The following is a 21,777-nucleotide window of genomic DNA, read 5'->3' on the forward strand; positions in this document are numbered from 1 at the left end:
TTCAAAGAGGAGACAAATCCCTGCCTTTGGAATAGGTTTAGTCGGGTTGGTAAAACAACAACACACACTTAGAGCCATATGAGACAGGTATGAACAAATTTTGAGTTAAATCTACTTGCCTGTATTAAAGCAATTATTTCAAAATTGTTAGGTTGATTTTCACCATGAGTTGATTTTTGACTCATAGTGAACTCATCTGACAGAGTAGAACTGGCCCATAAGTTTTCCAGGCTGTAGTCTTTACAGGAGAAGATTGCCAGGTCTTTATCCTGCAGAGCTGCTGGGTAGGTTTGAACCGCCAACCTCTTAGGCACTCAGTAAATTGTAGGCACTCAGCAAAGACAGGTTGTTGACTGAAATGTTCCTGTTTTGTCCATCAGGCTGTGAACATTTCAAAGACAGGGACTTTTCTACCTACACTTAGCATAGGACCTACTATCAATAAGCGTTCAAAGAATTAATGAGAATAATTAACATCAAAATGTAGGATATGACGAGTGCTCTGTGTAGGCAGGTAGCCGATTTGGTTTGTCCAGACTGGTTTAACTACGTTGAAGAGATGGAAAGGTGGACAGTGGCGGCCCTTCTTTTTGTTTTTAGTACATGAGAACACTGTTCTCTGAATTTCTCCAGTCCCTCCATTTTAGCTAATGAGACTGAAGACCAAAATACATAGTCAGTTGATGTTGAGTCTACCTGGACTCATGGCAACCCCGTATGTGTCAAAGTAGAACTGCTCTGCAGCATTTTCAGTGGCTGGTATTTTGGAAGTAGATTGCTAGGCCTTTTTCCCAAGGTGCGGCTGGGTGGACTCGAACCTCCAACTTTTTGTTTAATAGCTGAGTTCGTTAACTGTTGGTACCTTATTGGTTTGTTCCTGTGAGCGAAAGTTTTTTAGGCCTTTTGAAAGAGGTATTTGAAGACATTCTTATGATAAGTCTTGTAAAAAAGATGAAATTAAAACTTGTAGACATAGATTACTTGAGTAGTTAACACCTCAGATACCTCTTTGTTGAACTTTTAACCTTTTGGGTCCACTTAGGGATAGTGTAGTTTAAAAAGCCGTACCTACAATAATCTCTAAAACGCAGGGCTTATTTTGTTTCTTATTCTTTCACAGAATGTAATTTGATCCAGATGTTTCACTGCCCTGGGCCCTACCAGTGTAACTTCAGCATCTGTTATGCTTTGATTCAGCGAGGCCTCTTAATATTAAAAATTGTACTCTTTTTTTTTTAAATATGCTTTGCCTTTTTTTTCCTCTAATTTTTGCCATGTCAGTGTAATGGCAGACTAACTCCTGTAGTGTTTGTTAATGTAATTATTTAGGAGGGCACCTGGTGGTCAGCCTACAAGTATTTATTGAATGTGCTGGTATCTTGTTAAGCACTGTGAAGGAAATAATAGAGGGAGAAGGCAGCTCCATCTTCAGAGAGCTTACGATTGTTAGGGGTGTAGAAAGAATCCATCTGAAAATTGTTAGATAACAGAAGGGAATAGTAGATGAGTTTTTCTTATCTGCTTTATGAGCTATTTTTCCTAATGAGGGAGTATTATATCCTTCAAGGAGATAAAGGTTAAAAAATAAAAGTTAAGAACTTACAGTGAATGACAAAGTAGCCGACTGAGTTGTAAACTGTGCTTTGGAATTTAGTATAGTGTTTTCAAAACTTTGGATTCTATTCCAAAGTAGAAAATGCATTTTTATATCATGACTGAGTATATACACATGTATACGTGTATATCCATAGAACTGAAACAAAAGTTCATGAAATAATACCTTCTCAAGCATTTGTTTGCACTCTGATAGCCTAGGTCCTTTCCCTTCCCCTTTCCTTCGCCTACCCTTCTTTCCTAATGCTGTTTCCGGCCCACTATATTATTTTAAAACTTCGTGTGCTGGCTTTTGTGCTGGGCACTGAGATTACAGTGGTGAGTAGGCAGACCTGGTTACTGTTTTTGAGGATCTTAAAATCAAATGGGCAACATAGGCAAATAAAAAAGTAATTACAATAAAATATGATAAATACTCTGGTAGATTAAGTATAGGCTTTAGGAGCCTATTCATGTAATTACTTAGAGAACATTTATTTAGCACCTCTTGGTACTAGGAATTCTTTTAGGTGCTGGGGATTCAGCAATGAACAAAGCAGGCTGGATCCATTTTCTCGTGGAGTTTACATTCTGGTGTAGATGGGAGTAGTAAGTTGTACACAAGAAACAAGAATCAGATAATTTCAGATGGTGATTAGTGAGATGAAGATAGTAAAACCTGGTGATGTGATAAAGAATGACTGAGAAGATAGTGTTGGATTGGGCAATCAGGAAAGGCTTCTGAGGAGCTGACATTTGAGCTGAGCCCTGAATAATAAAACTGTGTGGAAATCTGTGGCCTGAATGTTCCAGGCAGAAGAAACACATCCTTGGTCTTACAGGATTAGCGAAGACGTCCTGAAAAGAATTAAAGAAGACACCTTGTAACCAAGGAGGAATCAGACAATTAGTGGATTTCAGAGGAGGCAGAGGTTAATGTGAGGTAAAATGGTTTGGGAAGGCTTCTTGGAGGTGGTGAGATATGGAGGGTGAGTAGATTTTAGATGTATGGAAAGGTGGAAGAGGGACTTTTAGGCAGAGTAAGGTATAAGCAATGATGCAGATGTGGGAATGGAGGGCCCTATTAGGACTTAGGATATTTTATAGGTAAGTATAGGCAGGAGCCCTGGTGGTGCAGTGGTTAAGAGTTCGGCTGCAAACCAAAAGGTCAGCAGTTCAGATCCACTAGCTGCTTCTTGGAAACCCTGTGGGGCAGCTCTGCTCTGTCCGATAGGGTTGCTGTGAGTAGGAATCCACTCCAAGGCACGCAACAGCAGACATTCCCTGGGTTTCGAACGAGATCTCTTCCTGAGTGTGTCTTTAAGAAATTGTAGGTAAGTCAGAATAGGTGCATACAGTTCTTATTTAGCCTCACTTCAGTGCAAGAAAAAGGAGCACTGGTGGCGAAGTGATTAAAGCAATCAACTGCTAACCGAAAGGCCGGCGGTTTGAAACCACCAGCTCCTCTGTGGGAGAAAGATGTGGCAGTCTGCTTTCCTAGAGATTGACAGCCTTGGAAACCCTATGGGGTCCCTATGAGTCAGAATTGACTCGATGGCTATGGGTTTTAGTGCAAGAAATTGCTCAAAGCGTTTTCAGTGGTTTAAAAGCTGCAAGTGCAGCAAGTGAAGGTGATTGTGCTGAAGAATTTGTTGCAAGTAGGGGTTGGTTCAGTCCTTTTAAAGGGAGGGCAAATTTACATAACGTTAAAGGGTAAGTCCCAGGTTCCTAACCAGGGGACTGCCTATATAGGAAAGGGGCCAAATTAAGGAAGGCCTTGCTTGAGAGAAGAGGGTAATGTAGGCAATAAGAAGCAGGGATTAATGATGTGATAAAATCGCTTGGGTTGAAAAATTAACCAAGTGGAATGATAGACTGGAGAGCAGTGGGCCAGTGGACCTTTAAACCTTTTAAGTCTGCCTCCCCTTCTCCAATGTGAGTAAAGACAATTGCCATTATATTTTTTTGTCGGTTTCCTGATTAATTTCAAAGCTTTTGGCAGCTACAGAATTCTCAGTTGCTAATGTTGCTTTGTGGTCACTTGTCTGCCTAGTTAGCCAGTTGGTAGAGCACTGAGGACTCAGTCCCTGTGTGGGCCAGGAAATTTACTCTGTTCCAGAAAAACATTGCATCTTTAAGTCTGGTCCGTAAAGGTGATCACAGTGGTGTTCAGAAAGAGGAGGGCCACCTTAGTGCTTATAAGTCAGTGTGGAAAAAAAAGTACATATCCTATTGAGGTAGATAAGTAGTGGTTTTATTGCTCATTCAATCTTTGTCAAATGTTTGAGAACCTTGTGCCAAGCACTGAGCTAGATTTGAGAATATAGATGTGAATGGTAAGGCCAAATGTGAACACATATTTCACATGTTGCCTGTTAGCTAGTAGTTACAGAGTATTGTAGGAACACAGAGGAGACAGAAACTAAATCAGTCAGTATGGGACACTTACATTTATTGAGTGCCTATTGTGTATCAGATAACTGTGATCAGTGTTTTCCCTGTAAAAGCATTATTTTTTTTTTTTAATTTTTATTGTGCTCGAAGTGAAAGTTTACAAATCAAGTCAGTCTCTCACGCAAAAATTTATATACACCTTGATATATACTCCTAGTTGCTTTCCCCCTAATGAGACACTACACTCCTTCCCCCCGCCACTCTATTTTCATGTCCATTTGGCCAGCTTCTGTCCCCCTCTGCCCTCTCATCTCTCCTCCAGACAGGAGCTGCCCACATAATAAGAGCATTATTTTTAATGAGATATAATAGTTATAACTCTACCAATGTTATAACAAAACCACCTTTTACTTTATTTAATTATAACAATAAACTGGTGAAGGCAGCTGAAATAAAAAACCCAAACCAAACCCGTTGCTGTCCAGTCAATTTTAACTCATAGTGACCCTATATGACAGAGTAGAACTGCCCCATAAGGTTTCTAAGGAGCAGCTGGTGGATTTGAATGGTCGATCTTTTGGTAAACAGCCAGGCTCTTAACCACTGTGTCAATAGGGCTCCAAGTAAAATAGGTATGATAATTAACCCCATTCTATGAATAAACATCGGTAAAATGACAGAACATGTTATGAGGTTGCTGAAGTTTAAGGCTATTTAGTGTTTGGATATGTCCACTATTCCTGGTGAGAGTAAATAAATGAAAGTTGTATGTAAACTAAAACTAAAACCAAAACCAAACCAAACCCACTGCTGTCGCGTTGATTCCGACTCATAGCGACCCTATAGGACAGAGTAGAACTGCCCGATAGCGCCTGGTGGATTTGAACTGCCGACCTCTTAGTTAGCAACTGTAGCACTTAACCACTATGCCACCAGGGTTTCTAAACTAAGACTAGAAGGACTTTTTATTGGGAAGGACTGTGATCTAAGTCCAAAAATGGTGAAAGGACTGGGTAAGGTACATATGTATTTGCTTACCATATTCCCACAATATTAGAACTAAGAGTGCCTCTGGACGGTCTTGAATTATAAATAAAAAGAAATACTTCTATACATAATGTGAAATAAATTCAAAACTGCTAATTACTGTAGGAGGCCATGCAAGCAAGTTTATTATGAGGGCGTTAGAATGGAGGCAAGTTTATAAATCATTTAGCATTCAATAAATATTTGAGTGCCTACTGTGTGCCATCTGCCATTTGTGAGGACAACGAGGACAGCTGCCTCTGCCTGGGAAGTGATGTGTTTGCTAATCTGAGTAGACAGGTGTGTCACAGGCAAGTGACGCTGCTTTCTATATGACTTTGCTGCTCTGGTCGTCACCTCAGCACAGGCCTGCAGGGGCCACAGTCTCATTTTCCCACCAGCCAGACCCTGGGCACCAGGTCAATTGGGCCAAGTCTGACAAACCCAAAAAGTATCAGAAGAGGGAGGAGCACAGGGACGGACACCCCGAGGCTTGAGACAAATTCCAAAGGCAGACAAGGAGCCTTGGGCTCTGGCCCTGGTGGCGCAGTGGTTCAGTTGGCTGCTTACTGAAAGGTCAGCATTTCGAACCCACCAGCCAGTCTTCGGGAGAAAAAAGTGGCAGTCTGCTTCCATAAAGATTACAGTCTTGGAAACCCTATGGGGCAGTTCTACTCAGTTGTGTAGGGTCGCTATGAGTCTGAATAGACTCGACGGCAATGGGTTTTGGGTACTATGTGCTCGGCCTTGGTCTAGGCATTTGGGAATACATTGGTAAATAAAACATACAAAAATCTTTTTCCTTTTGAAAGTTATATTCTAATGGGTGGCAGGGGAGCACACAGTAAACATATAAGTAAACGATGTAGTATGTCAGATGGTGATAAGTACTATAGAGAAAAATAGAGCATAGAAAGGGAGGGGCTAAGAGGAGTAGGGTTATGTTTGGGGTATTGTAATTTAAAATAGAGTGATCAGGAAAGGCCTCCTTGAGAATGGAATGTTGAGCAAAGGAGATATGGATAGCAAGGAGGCCGGGGTTACCAGGGCAGAGTGAGTGAGGAGGGTGGGAGAATAGAAGGTGAAGGTGGTGGGTGGGGGAGGGGCAAAGAGCAGGTTGTGTGGGGTCTGGGTCCTATGGACTATTGTAAAGATTTTGACTTTTACTCTGAAGGAGATGGGAAACCACTCTTAGGGGCTTTGCATGGTGGTAGTAAATGATATGATTTTTAACTTAAGTTTTAAAGGATAGCCCTGGCTGTTGTGTGAGACAAGGGGGAAAATAGATCAGTTGGGAAGTTATTGCAAGAATCCATCTGATTTTATAATGTAAGGGAAGGGAGAGCTTTCAGTGTAGTATCCCTAATTTTTGAAGATGACATCAGGGAAGACAAAAATAATCTCTTGATGAATCTGTTGGGGGTCTGAATCTTTTATCTTGATAGTAGGATTTCATGTTGTTCAGTTTAAAAAGTTTAGAAGTTGGTTACATTTTGATTCTTTGACATTGCATCTTAATTAGTTCTAACATGAGTTGTATGATTTGATTCTTCAGATGGCCGCCAAGAGCGGGTCATGTTTGACAAAATCACTTCTCGAATCCAGAAGCTTTGCTATGGACTCAATATGGACTTTGTTGATCCTGTAAGTAAGCAGGGTTTATATCTTGGGTTCCTTGCTTCATATGATTTTTTCTACTTCTCTTATTTTTGGCCCTTTACTTACCTCCTGGGGTGTGTGTGTATATATATTTTTTTCTTTTTTGAGGGGGATGAGCCTTAGTCAGCTGGGAAATATTCATTTTCTGTTAAGATTGGCTGATTTTTAAAGGTGCAGTAAACACATACACATATATGCAACTTATAATTTGTTTCTCTTAAAAATGTATTTTTTTAAAGAGAGTTAATATGGTATTAAGTCGTGCATTGTATGTTTTGAAAGTGGAACCTCTTATAATATGATCTTGATAGCAGTGTAATGCAGTGAGGTTGAATGGAAGATTTGGATAGTAATATAACCTTGGGCAAGTCCCAGTAACCTGAGCCTCAGGTTCCTCATGTAAAGTGGTGATAGTAATAATACCATCTCACAGGGTTATTGTGAAATATCAGAGAAGATTATGAAGGTTGACATTTTGTAATTTGTGAAGTGCTAAAGAAAGAGTAGTCATTAAAAATTACTTGATGAACCCCTAAAACTATTGCCCTGAAATAATCTTTAAACCAGAACTATCCCCTGAAGTCTTCTTAAAATCAAATAATAGTTTAGCTTAACTACTAAAAAAAAATGTCTGCCTTGAACATTGTGCTTTTTTAAGAACTATTTATATGGGGTCAAATTAACAACAGCAACTTGAAAGATTAGATAGGAACCTTAGGATGTAGTGAGTTTATGTTAATGAGGGAGGAACAACTCAGAAAAGGAGAGTGAGAATGGTTGCACAACTTGAAAAATGTAATCACTGTCACTGAATTGTACGTGCAGAAACTGTTGGGGGGGGAAAGCAAAAATTGATGACTCAGCCCCAACTTTCATTCAGACCTTCATCTTTCTCTCTTTTTTAAATTGTGATAAAAGTATGTATAACAAAACCCTTCTAATCTAATAGTTTTTACGTGTACAATTCAGTGACATTGATTATGTTCATTGTGCTGTGCCATTGATAGTCATCACCCATTACCACTGTCCTTTTCCAGATTATTCCACCACCATTAACAGAAGCTCAGCATCCCCTAAGCAATGACTATCCTTTTCCCTTTCCTCCCCGCCCTGGTAACCACTGATAAGCTTTGCAGACCTTCATTTGCTTTAATTAGAATGATTAAGGTTTGATTAATTTTATTTCCTATACTTGTCCTTATGTGGAACTGGCCAAAGGTGAGTAAGGATGTAGCTGGCGCCCTGATCACTTAGGGAGAATTTCAATGAAAGGTGAGGAAATACTTACAGAATCATTGGTCTCTCTTCAGCAATTTCCCTATGAGACTTAATCTTTTTAAAGACTACCATTATTATTTTTTTTAAGTGACACATTTTCATTGTGTTTGTAGTATGTGTTTTCTGGCAGTTCTTTTGGTTTATTAATTCTCATTACTATGTTTTCCACAGCCCACCTTTCTGAAAAATAGTTTTTCCAAAAAAGTAGTTGGCTGTTTTATTATGATGTCAATATGGTTGTTTTCTTTATTATTATTTAAAGGAAAGCTGCAAGTAACTCTTGGCTTTGTTTTTGTAGGCTCAGATCACCATGAAAGTAATCCAAGGCTTATATAGTGGGGTCACCACTGTGGAACTAGACACTTTGGCTGCTGAAACAGCTGCGACCTTGACTACTAAGCACCCTGACTATGCCATCCTGGCAGCAAGGATTGCTGTCTCTAACTTGCACAAAGAAACGAAGAAAGTGTTCAGTGGTGAGTCTGGGGTGAGAAAGTTAGAAAGACTTTAGTATTCTCAGAAAATTTTTAAAGGGACTAGAGAGAAACCTTGAGTGTCAAAAGAAAAGTTACATCTTGTTTATAATAGCAAAATGTGCAAGTTAGTGGCAGAGAGGGGACTAGAACTTCCGGTTTCTCCATGCTGGTATCTACTACCTGGAAGGGTCAGTGAATCCTTGTTTTTTTACCTTTTTGTTCTTTAAAAAAAAAAAAAAAAGCCTGTCTTTTGGCAGCTGGCGGCGGGGTGATTGGAAATGCCATAAAACCATGTAACAGTGGATCTCTTGTCACTACTAGGAAGCACTTTATTTCTTCACTCCCATTTTACAGCTCAGGGAATGTGGACAATGGAAGGTTAATTTGTTCAGTTTGTAAGAAGCCAGCTGGTGGACTAGCTGGGGTTAGAAATATTTCAGCTCTCAATTCTAGATCTACTATATAAGGCCTCAATCATATCCTCCCTCTTCAGGAGATTTATTGTAAAGATGTCAGTCCTTCTGAAGTTGCTCTGTAGGTTCAATTCAGTCCCATTCAAAAATTCAGCATTTTTTGTGTGTGTGTGTTTTATATGTAAATGCATAGTGCTAAGAACTGCTATGATGTCTTGAAGAAGTGCAAAGTGAGAGAGCTTATGAAATATGCTTTTATGGAAGTGAAATGCTTGGGATTCTAGATCCTGAGTTTTAAGTTGAGTTTCTGTTCTGTTAGGATAAAAACAATTTGTGAGATGATAATTTCTGAATTTCCTTATTTTCAATGGGGATAAGGTATAACACACCTGGGAATCCTTTTCAATCTCCAAGAGCTTACACACATGCTAAATCTTGAAGATCATTTCCTTAAGTGAAACATTATGATATATTTATTTAGCGTATATATGTTTATTGAGCACCTTCTATGTTAGGCACTGGGTGGTGGGGAGGAGGGTTCGAATGGAAAAAATAAGGGTTGAGAGCCATTGTTTTAAACTATTACCTAAAGTTTGAATTGTCTGTTAATGGTTTTGTGACATTTTCATTTTTTTAGATGTGATGGAAGACCTGTACAACTACATAAATCCTCATAATGGCAAACACTCTCCCATGGTGGCCAATTCAACACTGGATATTGTTTTGGCCAATAAAGATGTATGTATAATGCTTTCCTGGTAAATGTTTTTTGATAGTTTTTTTTTTTTTTTTTTTTAAATAACATATATACGTTTAAAAATTTAAGCACTACAAAGAATATAAGGTGAAAAGTATTCTTCTTGCTCTGCTCTGAATCCTGGTTTTCCTCTCTGGAAACAACATTTTATCATTTTTTAAATGTATTTTTCAGAGCTACTCTATACATACACGTATCTGTGCACACATTTATTTTTCCTTTTAGTGGTAGCATTCTGTTCTCGCTGATGCTTTTTTCACTTACCAGTATGTCTTAGAGATTGTTCTGTATCAGCATTTATGAATTTACTCTGTTCTTTTTAATAGCGGCATAGCATTCCATTTTATATATTGTTGTATGAATATGCAAGCATTCCTCTATTGATGAACATTTAAATTGTTTTTCATTTTTTGCTGCAGTGAATATCCTTGTATGGTAGGTCTTTTAATCATATGTTGATACAATAAATACCTCAGGTAGAATTACTGAGTCAAAAAGTATATGCATTCAAAACTTTGATAGACATTGCCAAACTGACTCCCGAAAAGGTTGCTTAGGTAAAATTGTGAAAGATCTTGCTCAGCAACTTAAAACTTATCCACTTAGATTCCAACTTCTTTCTTACCTAGATCCCAGAGGATAGAAGGGAAAAGATATGCAGGTCTAGCCATCTCCCTTGTACACAGGGTTTATTTTCCATGGATATCTGGAAAGATAAGAAGCCAGCATTAACTTTAGGTAATAGAATGGTTAGTTGATTGTCTAACTATGTATCTGGTGCAGAAGAGACTGAGAGAAAATTCTTCCTTAGCTGTTCGTATGTTGTTCAATGACAGGTTAAAACAAAAATAACAGCAAAACCTGTGTCTAAAAGGTAAACATTGACAATCAAGTATTTTGGTTCTCCACTATTCAAGCTAGGCTTACCTGCCTTTGACAATAAAGATGTCCTTAAAAATTTGGGAAAGAGGAAGCAGAGTTTGGTGTAGATTTTCTGTAGTCCATGGACATGGATCATTATGCAGAAACACTGCTCATATTTTGAAAAACCAGCTCCATTTCTCGCTATCCAAATGATTGTTTTTACCTCGCTGCTTTCATTTCCCTCCAAATGGCTTTATAGCCTACAAAAATTCTGTGACAATGGCTAATTCTACTATAAAATCTTACTGTCACAGCAGTAATTTGTTTAAAATCTGTTGAAGACCATAGATTTGAAGAGCTTTAGCAGTAGTGAATCCTGCCTCCTGTCATTTATATATTGTTACATGCAGTTTAAAATGCGCTAATTTTTAAAATAAAAATATGTATTAGTAAGTATGTGGTACCTCCCCTAAAGTCTTCTTTAAACCCAGCAATAGTTTACTTACCTAGTAAAGAATGTCTGCCTTGAGCATTGTGCTCTTTTAGAAACTGTATGGGATCAAATTGAAAACAACAGGTGGAAAGATTAGATAGGAAACTTAAAGGACAATGAGTTTATGTTAATGGGGAAAGAACAGTTCAGAAAAGGAGGGTGAAAATGTTTGTACAACTTGAAGACTGTAATCAACATCACTAAATTGTAAATGTAAACTTGAATTGGTGTATGCTCTGCTGTATATTCTCAACACCAACAGCAATAAAATAAATTATATAAAAAAGTACATGGTACTAATACTTTTGTATCAACAGCCAATCTAAAAACATGTTTAAGGATGAGAGTATTGACCACTCACGTTAGTTCCCTGTTTAGTTACAGATATACTATACATATGATAGGCAACATTTTAAAATAACCTTTAATCACACAACTTATATTTGAGAGTTCTCATCTAGTCTTTAATATGCATGTTTTTAAGCCTAATTAGGATATTCAATTTATACTGTTTCTTTTTCTTAATGTTATATATGGATTTCTATTCTATAGCAATAATGCTTAGAGTTATCTTTTTTCTATTTTATATCAATTTTAGCTTTAGAATCAGAGCTGAAAGATAACAGATTTTGTGAAAATAAATCTAGTTGAAAACAGATTTTCTAATTATTTTAATTATGTGTTTTTCCCCCATCAGCGCCTGAATTCAGCCATTATCTATGACCGAGACTTCTCTTATAATTACTTTGGTTTCAAGGTAAGTATTGGGTTTCAAATAAGTGAGAACTCCGCCTTAAGTCAATTTTAGCGATATAGCTATAAAGGCAATAAGCTGTTAGGAGTTGGGATGGAACTGGAAGATTAGTGAGGTGAGGGTGGTGGTGGTCTGAATAAAGCGGAGATAGCATGCCTATTTTCAGTTTTCCAAATATTACTTCTGGATTGCTTGAGGAGTTATGTAGATAGTTTCCCAGAATTATTCTAGATTATTCTACTATTTATGTAACAGCTGTTTACTAAATCCCTACTGTGTGCCAGGTACTTTTCTGAGTACTTTTGTGTTTGTTGACAGACAACATAGTGTAGTGATTGAGAGAATGAATGTTGGTGTCAGACTACCTGGGTTCATATTCCTGTTCTATTTCTTCTAGCAAGGTACTTAATTAACCTCTGTGCTTCAGTTTCCTCATCTTGAGAATGGAGATAATACAATTCCATAGGGTTGTTATGAGGATTAAGTGAGTGTGTGTGTTGCTTAGATCAGGGCCTAGACTATTGTAAGCACTTTATAAATGTTAGCCATGATGATAATGATGATGCTTACTACTGTAAATTCTGTTATTAATATTGCAGAGCTGGCTTTTTCAAGAAAATTTCATGCAGTCTTTTCCAAAACAAAACAGCCAATTGAAACTGTTCTAAACTGAAGCCAGTAAGAGTAAATATCCTACTTTTTAATTTAAAATTATATAAATATGGAAGATTTAAACAGATTACCTTACTCTAAATGATATATTCGCTGTATCTTTAAAAACTGCCCTGCAAAGTTTTTGGTTGCTTTACCTTTTCCAGACGCTAGAGCGGTCCTATTTGTTGAAGATCAATGGAAAAGGTGAGAAATGAACATGTTCGTGTGTCATTAGCTTTAACATTTCTATTTAAACTCTTAACATTTTGAACTTTAGGTTTAGTATGTGAATAATTATCCCACTCATTGGGGTAAGGTTTTTCTAATTTTATTTTGGTGTTCCTTATCAGGAAACCCTGGGGGCGTAGTGCTTAACAGTTCAGTTGCTAACCAAAAGGTCGGCAGTTTGAATCTACCAGGCGCTCCTTGAAAACCCTATGGGACATTCTACTCTGTCTTATAGGGTCTCTATGAGTCCTGAATCGACTCCATGGCAGCCAGTTTGGTTTGGGTTTTTTGATTCAAGTACATGTCTCAGCTTAGTTTTTCTGACATGCCTTATTATGGGAAAATTCCTCTTTGGTTTATAGTGGCTGAAAGACCACAACATATGTTGATGAGGGTATCTGTTGGGATTCACAAAGAAGACATTGATGCTGCTATTGAAACATACAACCTTCTCTCTGAGAAGTGGTTTACTCATGCCTCCCCCACTCTCTTCAATGCTGGCACCAACCGCCCACAACTCTCTAGGTATGTGTCACCTATTGTTGCTTTGTAATTCTGTGAAATGGTTTTGACTAAGGAAATAAACCTTGAGCTTAAGAAACTAGGCAGTTCATCACATAAAAATTAGTGTCAATAAAATTTAATCGCTGCCTGCTCAGAAATGAGATATGGGTTTTTGAAAGAGCTCTGGCTGTAGTGTGGTAAATGGATTGTAGAGGCAAATACTGATAATGAAAATGTTCCGAAATTGATTGTGGGTGATGGTCTTAAGCTCTGTTACTATTAAAAGCCATTGAATTGTACACTTTAAATGGGCAATATGATATATGAATTATATCTCAGTAAAATTGTTTAAAAAATTAGCGCCGAGATCTAGTTATGGTACTATTATAGTAGTCTATACAAGAGATTATGTTCTGTTATACGTACGGTTGCTATGAGTTGGAACTGACTCGATGGCACCTAACAACAACACACAAGAGACTATGGTAGTTTGGTTCAGGGTGGCGAAAGTAGAGACAGAGGTAGACAGATACATGAGATATTTAGAAGGTAAAATAATAGAATTGGGTGATGTTTTGGACATGGGTTGAGGTTAGTTTCCAGGCTTATCCATAGTGTAACAAGTGTTCCAGTGTCCCCATTCACTGAGAAAGGGAACACTGGAACACTATCCAGTAATAGGTAAAAAATATAATACACATTAGCAAGTTGGGGTTTTCCCAAGAATTCAAGGCTGTAATGATATCAAAAAATATGATGTAAATAATTGCATTAGTATTTTAAACCATTTAATAATGCTTTCATAATAAAAATAATTAAGCAAAGTGTTTATAGAAAATAACTTTCTTAATTTGATGAAAGATATTCACTAAAAACTTAGATTTGTCACCTCTTCTATTTAGTATAGTAGTAGAGTCCACATTGTAAGAGAATGAAAAGAAACAAGAGATTGGATATGAGGGAACAAAACTGTAATTACTCAGATAATTCTTTACATAGAAAACTCAAAAATACCTTCAGACAAATGATTAGAATTAGAGATTTAGGCAATGTATCTATATATATTATTAATCACTTGCATTTCTGTACTTTAGCTATTAGAAAATTAAGTTTTAAAAATATACCATTTAAAAAAAAATACCATCTGTAATAGCATCAAATACTGGAAGGGACTCAGGAATAAATTTAATAAAAGATGTGTAAGACGTAACAAGAAAATTCTAAAGCATGATTGAAGGACATTAAAAAATAAATGGAAAATGATTTTGTTTTCATAAATGGATTCAATATTGTAAAGATTATAGATTCAGATTAATGCCAATCAAAATCTCAACATTCTAATTCTAAAATTTATGTGGAAGAGCAGAAGGCTAAGAATAGTCTAGTAGACTGAAAAATGGCCACCCAAAGATGTCAGGTCCTAATCCCTGGGATCTGTAAAGTTACCTTATGAGGAAAAATGGCCTTTACAGGTGTGATCTTGGCATGGGGAGATTATCCAGGTGGGCCGTAAGTCCAATCAAAAGTGTCCTTATAAGAGAGAGGCTGAGGGAGATTTGATACACAAAGAGGAAGGTACCAAACCAAAAACCAAACCCGTTGCTGTTGAGTTGCTTTTGATATATAGCAACCCTATAGGACTTTATAGGACAGATTAGAACTGCCCCACAGGTTTCCAAGGCTGTAAATCATCACGGAAGCAGACTGCCACATCTTTCTCTAATGGATTAGCTGGTGCATTCGAACCACCAGCCATTTGGTTAGCAGCCGAGTGCTTTAACCACTGTGCCACCAGGGCTCCTAGAAGAGGGGAAGGCAATGGGAAAATGGAGGGAGAGATTGGAGCGATGTGGCCACAAGCAAAGGAATGCTGGCTGCCAGCAGAAGCTGGAAGAAGCAAGGATTGATTCTTCCCTAGATCCTCCAGAGGGAATGCTCTTGATTTTGGCTCAGTGAAACTGATGTTGAACTTCTGGCTTTCAGAACATGAGAGAATAAGTTTTTGTTGCCTCAAGCCACCAAGTTTGTGGTAGTTTGTTTTGGCAGCCAAAGGAACTAATACAAATAGCAAGACAATTTTGAAGGAAAAAACCCTACCAGATTTCAAGATAGCTGTAAAGCCATGGTAATTAAGACAGTGTGGTGTTTACATTGGGATAGACAAATAAGCCATTATAGTATAACAGGGAGCCCAGAAAGTGAGTTGCAAACATCACGAGTTTTTTTTTTTTTTTTTTTTAGTTTTTATTATGCTTTAATTGCAAGTTTACAGGTCAAGTCAGTCTCTCAAACAAAAACTTATATGCACCTTGCTACACGCTCCCAATTGCTCTCCGCCTAATGAGACAGACCGCTCCCTCCCTCAACTCTCTTTTCATGTCTATTTCACCAGCTTCTAACCCCCTTTACCCTCTCATCCCCCCGCTCCAGGCAGGAGATGCCAACATAGCCTCAAGTGTCCACCTGATCCAAGAAGCTCACTCCTTACCAGCATCCCTCTCCAACCCATTGTCCAGTCCAATCCCTGTCTGAAGAGTTGGCTTTGGGAATGGTTCCTGTCCTGGGCCAACAGAAGGTCTGGGGGCCATGACCACTGCGGTCCTTCTAGTCTCAGTCAGACCATTAAGTCTGGTCTTTTTATGAGAATTTGGGGTCTGCATCCCACTGCTCACCTGCTCCCTCAGGGACTCTGTTGTGTCCCCTGTCAGGGCAGTCATCGGTTATAGCTGGGCACCATCTAGGTCTTGTGGTCTCAGGCTGATGTAGCCTCTGGTTTATGTGGCCCTTTCTGTCTCTTGGGCTCGTAATTACCTTGCGTCCATGGTGTTCTTCATTCTCCTTTGATCCAGGTGGATTGAGACCAATTGATGCATCTTAGATGGCTGCTTGCTAGTGTTTAAGACCCCAGATGCCACTCTCCAAAGTGGGATGCAGAATGTTTTCTTAATAGATTTTATTATGCCAGTTGACTTAGGTGTCCCCTGAAACCATGGTCTCCAAACCCCTGCCCCTGCTACACTGGACTTCGAAGCATTAAGTTTATTCAGGAAACTTCTTTGCTTTTGGTTTAGTCCAGTTGTGCTGACCTCCCCTGTATTGTATGTTGTCTTTCCCTTCACCTAAAGTAGTTCTTATCTACTCTCTAATTATCTAATACCCCTCTCTCCCCCATCTCATAACCATCAAAGAATATTTTCTTCTTTGTTTAAACTATTTCTCGAGTTCTTATAATAGTGGTCTTATATAATATTTGTCCTTTTGCAACTGACTAATTTCACTCAGCATAATGCCTTCCAGATTCCTCCATGTTAAGTTTCACAGATTCATCACTGTCATCATGACTCTTAACATTTCAGTTTACATCTTGATAGGGCAAAATTTATGACCTCATAGTGGTGAAAAATTTCTTTTTAAGATACGAAAAGCAAAACGCCGTAAAGGAAAATTTGGCAGAATTGACTACACTAAAATTATAAATTCCTGTGAACCAAAAACAAAGTGAAAAAACAAGTTTCAGACTGAGAGAAGATATTTTTAACACAGATTAAGTATTGAGAGTGTAAAAAAAAGATGCAAAACCAAATAGAAACATAGGCAAAGGATATAAACAAGTAATTAGATAGAAAAAGAAAATTTAGTTTTCAGTAAACGTGAGATGATGATAAACTTTACTTATAATTGGGGAAGTGAAAATTAACATCATAATGAGATATTTCATACCCATCAGATTGATAAAAATTAAAAAGTCTGATGATATCAAGTGTTGTCAGGAATGGAGCATCATACATTGCTTGATGTAGTGTAGACCTGATCACCCGTATTGAAGAATCTTTAATAAAGTGGAACATGTACGTATCTTTTGACCTAGCAAGCCCGTCCTCCAGAAACCCTTGGGCATGTGCACAAGGGGGTGTATGTTCAACAATTTTCACAGCAGCATTGTGTAGAGTAGCAAAGAAATTGAAAGTAATCCAAATGGCTATCAATAGGAGAATGGATAAATATATTGGTATGTTCATACAGTTAGGAATATCTTACAGCAGTGAAAAACAAACTAGAACTACACGTATTCATAGGAATGAATCACTTTACCGTGATACTGAGTTAAAAGCAAGTTGTGGTAGGATGAATAAATATGCTACCAGAAAAATTTTAAGATTTAGACCATATATGTCGAATGTGTATAAATGCTAAAAGAAAGTAGAAATGCATGGAAATGGTAGGGGACTGCAATTAGGCTGTATTTGTAGTGTCTAATTTCTTGAGGTAGGTGGTAAGCACAAAGCATTTTTTATGTTCTTCTCAATATTATTCCGAATGTCTGAGTATTTAATAGAAAAAGCCAATGGATAGAATCTTTTTTTGCAGTTGAATATTTAAGACAGTGAAGAAATCATTGGTAAAGTTTCTGAGGCGTGGAACAGGATAAGCTCCAAAGCACAGACAGAGGTGTTATCTTGGAAAAGACAGTGTGAGTGCATCATTACAGTTTTGTTGGACATATGATTAATCAGGGGTGGATTAACCAGTAAGCACGGTATGCACTGGCTTATAGTAAGCAAGGTACACACAGGCTTAATTGTGTTTACTAATCTGTAAATTAGTAAAATCCATGTGAATTGTCCACTACAGATTAGTTAGTAAGCACAAGTAAGCCTGTGCATACCTTACTTATTGGGTAATCCAACACAGGATATATTAAAGAATTGGTTGACAATTGAATAGATGTTTTTTCAGAGGTTTTATTTTTCTTGTCTTACTAACAAGTTGAAAAGGCTATGATGTATGTTTATGAACTTACAGGAGAAAATGTGATAATGTCTCATGTGCAATCTGGTAAAAATGAGCTATTTCTACACTTCCTATAAGATTTTCTTCTAGGCTTAACATCTAGTGTAGACAATAAGGTGATTTCAATATAATCTTACGTAGCTATGTTTCATTGTGTGATACCCACTTAAAGTTTTTTTCTTCTAAAAACACTTAGGAATTTTGTGAACTTCAGATCTTTTATTTACCTAACTTAATGTTTTTTGATTGTGTAATGATTTTTACGATTCAGCTTTGCTCTCTTTCCTTGCTCTGAGTTGTGACTTCTTTTCTCCCTGTAGCTGTTTCCTTCTGAGTATGAAAGATGACAGCATTGAAGGTATTTATGACACTCTAAAGCAGTGTGCACTAATTTCCAAGTCTGCTGGGGGAATTGGTGTTGCTGTGAGTTGTATCCGAGCTACCGGCAGCTATATTGCTGGGGTAAGATTCTGTCTTACGACTTTAAAAAAGATTGTAGGCTAGGGGAAGTCAAGTCCATAAGTAACCAGGCTTATGTTTGAGAAGGTACCTACTGGGGTTTGGGAGATCTGGGTCTTTGTTAATTATTAGCTGTCTGTGTGACTTAGAGAGAGTCATTTCACTTCTGGCTTCATTTTCATCTATCTTATTAGAGGTTTAGTCTAGATGATCTCTAAGATCCTTTTTAGCTCTGATTCTGAAAGTTTGGTTTATGTTAGAAATAATAGCAGCATAATTTATTGAGTACTTAGTATGTGCTAAGTCTGTTATGAAGGTAATTTTTACATGAATCATTCATTTAATCCTTACTGCAACCTTATGCGATAGATACCATTACAGACACATGCTAGGAACCTTTCAGGAACCTTGCGAGTATAGGTACCCTTGTCTTCATTTTAAAAGCGAGGAATCGGAGGCTTAGAAAATTAAATTATTTCCAGAGATCACTTATGGCCTAGAGCCAGGATTCAAGCTCTAAACATTAGCACTTAATGGTGTAAGCTCTAGCCCTTCGTTAGTTGACTATTCACCAGGAGTCAAGATAATGATTTTGGTTAAGACCTGGGTTTAAACCCAACTCCACTACTTATTTGTAGTGTGATTTTATATCTCTGAATTATTTTATATCTTTGAGTTAGTTTTCTTATCTGTAAAGTGAAGAAAATATTAACCCTGTAGGATAAAATTAACGTATACTTGGAGACTCTAGAAGGAAACTCTTCCATTCTGGTGTTTGAAAGGTTCTGTGTATATCACTGTACTTTCACACAATGATACAGTAAGCCATTGTCCACTTACCTTTCTAGCCTGTGTCAAGACTTACCTTGGAGTAGTACAATGAGCCATTGTTCACTTATCTTTCTAGACTGTGTCAAGACTTGCCTTGGAGCTAAGAGGATAATTTAAAGAATTTGATATGATTTCTTAGAGTCTTAGGGGCATTGATGGTTCAGTGGCAGAATATTCACCTTCCATGCAGGAGACTTGGTTGATCCCAGCCAACGCACCTCGTGCGTAGCCATCATGCATCTGTCAGTGGATGCTTGCATGTTGCTATGATGCTGAATAGGTTTCAATGGAGCTTTCAGACTAAGATATCTAGGAAGAAAGGCCTGGTGATCTACTTCCAAAAATCAGCCAGTGAAAACCATATGGATCACAGTGGTCTAAGCTGCAACTAACTGATCATGGGAATGGCGCAGGACTGAGCAGTGTTTTGTTCTGTCATGTATGGGGTCACCACGAGTCAGGAGTGACTCGACAGCTGCTAACAACAACATCTTCCAGTCTTAGGACTCTCGATATTTTCATGTTCTCATTCTAGAATCCATTTATCGTTGAGTATCTTCATTTTCCTTATTTATTGTCTTAAGTTATCCATTGCAAATAATTCTTATTGTGAGTTGCCTTGAATTCTTTTGGGAAAAAGACATTGTAGTAGTGTTTTTACTTTTACTTTACCCAAAGTGCATCTTTATATAATGGCCTTTATAAAACAAGGAGTTTAAATTTATTTACCCTGATTTGGGGCTTTCTTAACTTGTAATTGTTATATCTCGTAAATTAGAGATGCCATGAAATAATTATGTATATGATTGTGATTAATTTGACAATATTTTGTTGACTTTATATTGGATGTTATATTTTCAAAACGGGTAAAGAGGGAGAGCAGTAAAATTATAGATTGCTATCTAGAAATTAGGTACCCTTTTTGACGAAAGGTTGAGAGAGAGTCATTTGTTTACTGTTGGGCCATTTTGTTCTCTTTCTTTGCTGAGCCTCCTTTGTCTCTCCAGATACCTTTATTTTTGGTCTCTCTTTCAGACTAATGGCAATTCCAATGGCCTTGTACCTATGCTGAGAGTGTATAACAACACAGCTCGATATGTGGATCAAGGTGGGAACAAGGTATGTTCTATTACTTGAAAGTACTGGAAATCAGAACTGAAAAGCTTTAGGCACGTATACTTAGAATGGGATGGTTCAATAGTGTATAGTTCTTAACACTCTGCTTATGCTTTTTTTTGTTTGTTTTACTTTTAAAATCAGTTTTTGAGGTATCGTTTACTTTAAACTGTATATATTTTAATTGTACAGTTTGATGAGTATTGACAAGTATGTACAGTTGTATAATAACCACCCCAGTCAAGATACAGAGCATTTCCATTACCCCAAAAAAGTTTGCTCGTGCACCTTTGCATTCAGTCTCTCCCCATCACTCTCACCACACACACCTGGCTCCAGGCAGCCTCTGCTCTATTCAGCTTTTTTACATGACAGTTTATTTGTAAAGAATTTTTCTTTTGTTGTACTTTAGATGAAGGTTTACAGAACAAACTAGCTTCTCATTAAACAATGCACGTATTGTTTTATGACATTGGTTAACAACCCCACAACATGTCAACACTCTCCCTTCTTGACCTTGCATTCCTATTATCAGCTTTCCTGTCCCCGCCTGCCTTCTAGTCCTTGCCCCTGGGCTGGTGTGGCCCTTTAGACTTGTTTTATGGGCCTGTCTAATCTTTTAATCTTTGGCTGAAGGGAGAACCTCAGGAGTGACTTCATTACTGAGCTAAAAGGATGTCCAGGGGGCATACTCTCAGGGTTTCTCTAGTCTCTGTCAGGCCAGTAAGTCTGGTCTTTGTTTTGTGAGCTGGAATTTTCTTTTACATTTTTCTCTAGCTCTGTCCAGAACTCTCTATTGTGATCCCTGTCAGAGCAGTCAGTGGTAGTAGCTGGGCACCATCTGGCTGTGCTGTACTTAGTCTGGTGGAAGCCATGGTAGTTGTGATCCATTAGTCCTTTGGACTAATCTTTCTCTTATATGTTTAGTTTTCTTCATTATCCCTTGCTCCCGATGGGGTGAGACCAGTGGAGTATCTTAGATGGCCACTTACAAGCTTTTAAGACCCCAGACACTTCTCACCAAAGTAGAATGTAGAACGTTTTCTTTATAAACTATGTTATGCCAATTGAGCTAGATGTTTCCCAAGACCATGGTCTGCACAACCCTCAGCCCAGCAATTCATTCCCCCAGAGAGTTTGGGTGTGTCCATGGAACTTCCATGACCTTACCTTGTACAAGTTGTGCTGGCTTCCCTAGTATTGTGTGCTGTCTTACCCTTCACCAAAGTTACCACTTACCTATTGTCTATTTAGTGTTTTTCTGTCCCCACCTCTCCCCACCCCGATCATCAAACATTGTTTCTTTTTGTGTGTAAACCTTTTCATGAGTTTTTATAGTAGTGGTCTCATACAATACTTGTCCTATTTGTAAAGAATTTCTGAAGTTATAACTCATTTTAATACCTAACTTTGGATAGGGATTATAATGTGTGTCCTATAATGTGTGTTTGATTGTCTACCAATGTTACCAGCAGGGTAGTTTACAG

General features: G+C 37.9%; 1 protein-coding gene across 1 annotated transcript in view; it reads left to right on the forward strand.

The window, feature by feature from the left end:
* RRM1 (ribonucleotide reductase catalytic subunit M1) overlaps window positions 1-21,777 on the forward strand; it is a 40,053-nt gene that overhangs the window by 1,149 nt on the left and 17,127 nt on the right. The window contains exons 2-9 of the mRNA XM_049890013.1: window positions 6,569-6,657; window positions 8,249-8,426; window positions 9,477-9,577; window positions 11,651-11,710; window positions 12,526-12,565; window positions 12,952-13,114; window positions 18,205-18,346; window positions 20,210-20,293. Coding sequence (XP_049745970.1) covers window positions 6,569-6,657; window positions 8,249-8,426; window positions 9,477-9,577; window positions 11,651-11,710; window positions 12,526-12,565; window positions 12,952-13,114; window positions 18,205-18,346; window positions 20,210-20,293 — 857 coding nt within the window. The remainder of the gene's footprint in view (window positions 1-6,568; window positions 6,658-8,248; window positions 8,427-9,476; window positions 9,578-11,650; window positions 11,711-12,525; window positions 12,566-12,951; window positions 13,115-18,204; window positions 18,347-20,209; window positions 20,294-21,777) is intronic.

This window comes from Elephas maximus, chromosome 7 (genome assembly GCF_024166365.1).
Source record: "Elephas maximus indicus isolate mEleMax1 chromosome 7, mEleMax1 primary haplotype, whole genome shotgun sequence".
Taxonomy (NCBI): domain Eukaryota; kingdom Metazoa; phylum Chordata; class Mammalia; order Proboscidea; family Elephantidae; genus Elephas; species Elephas maximus.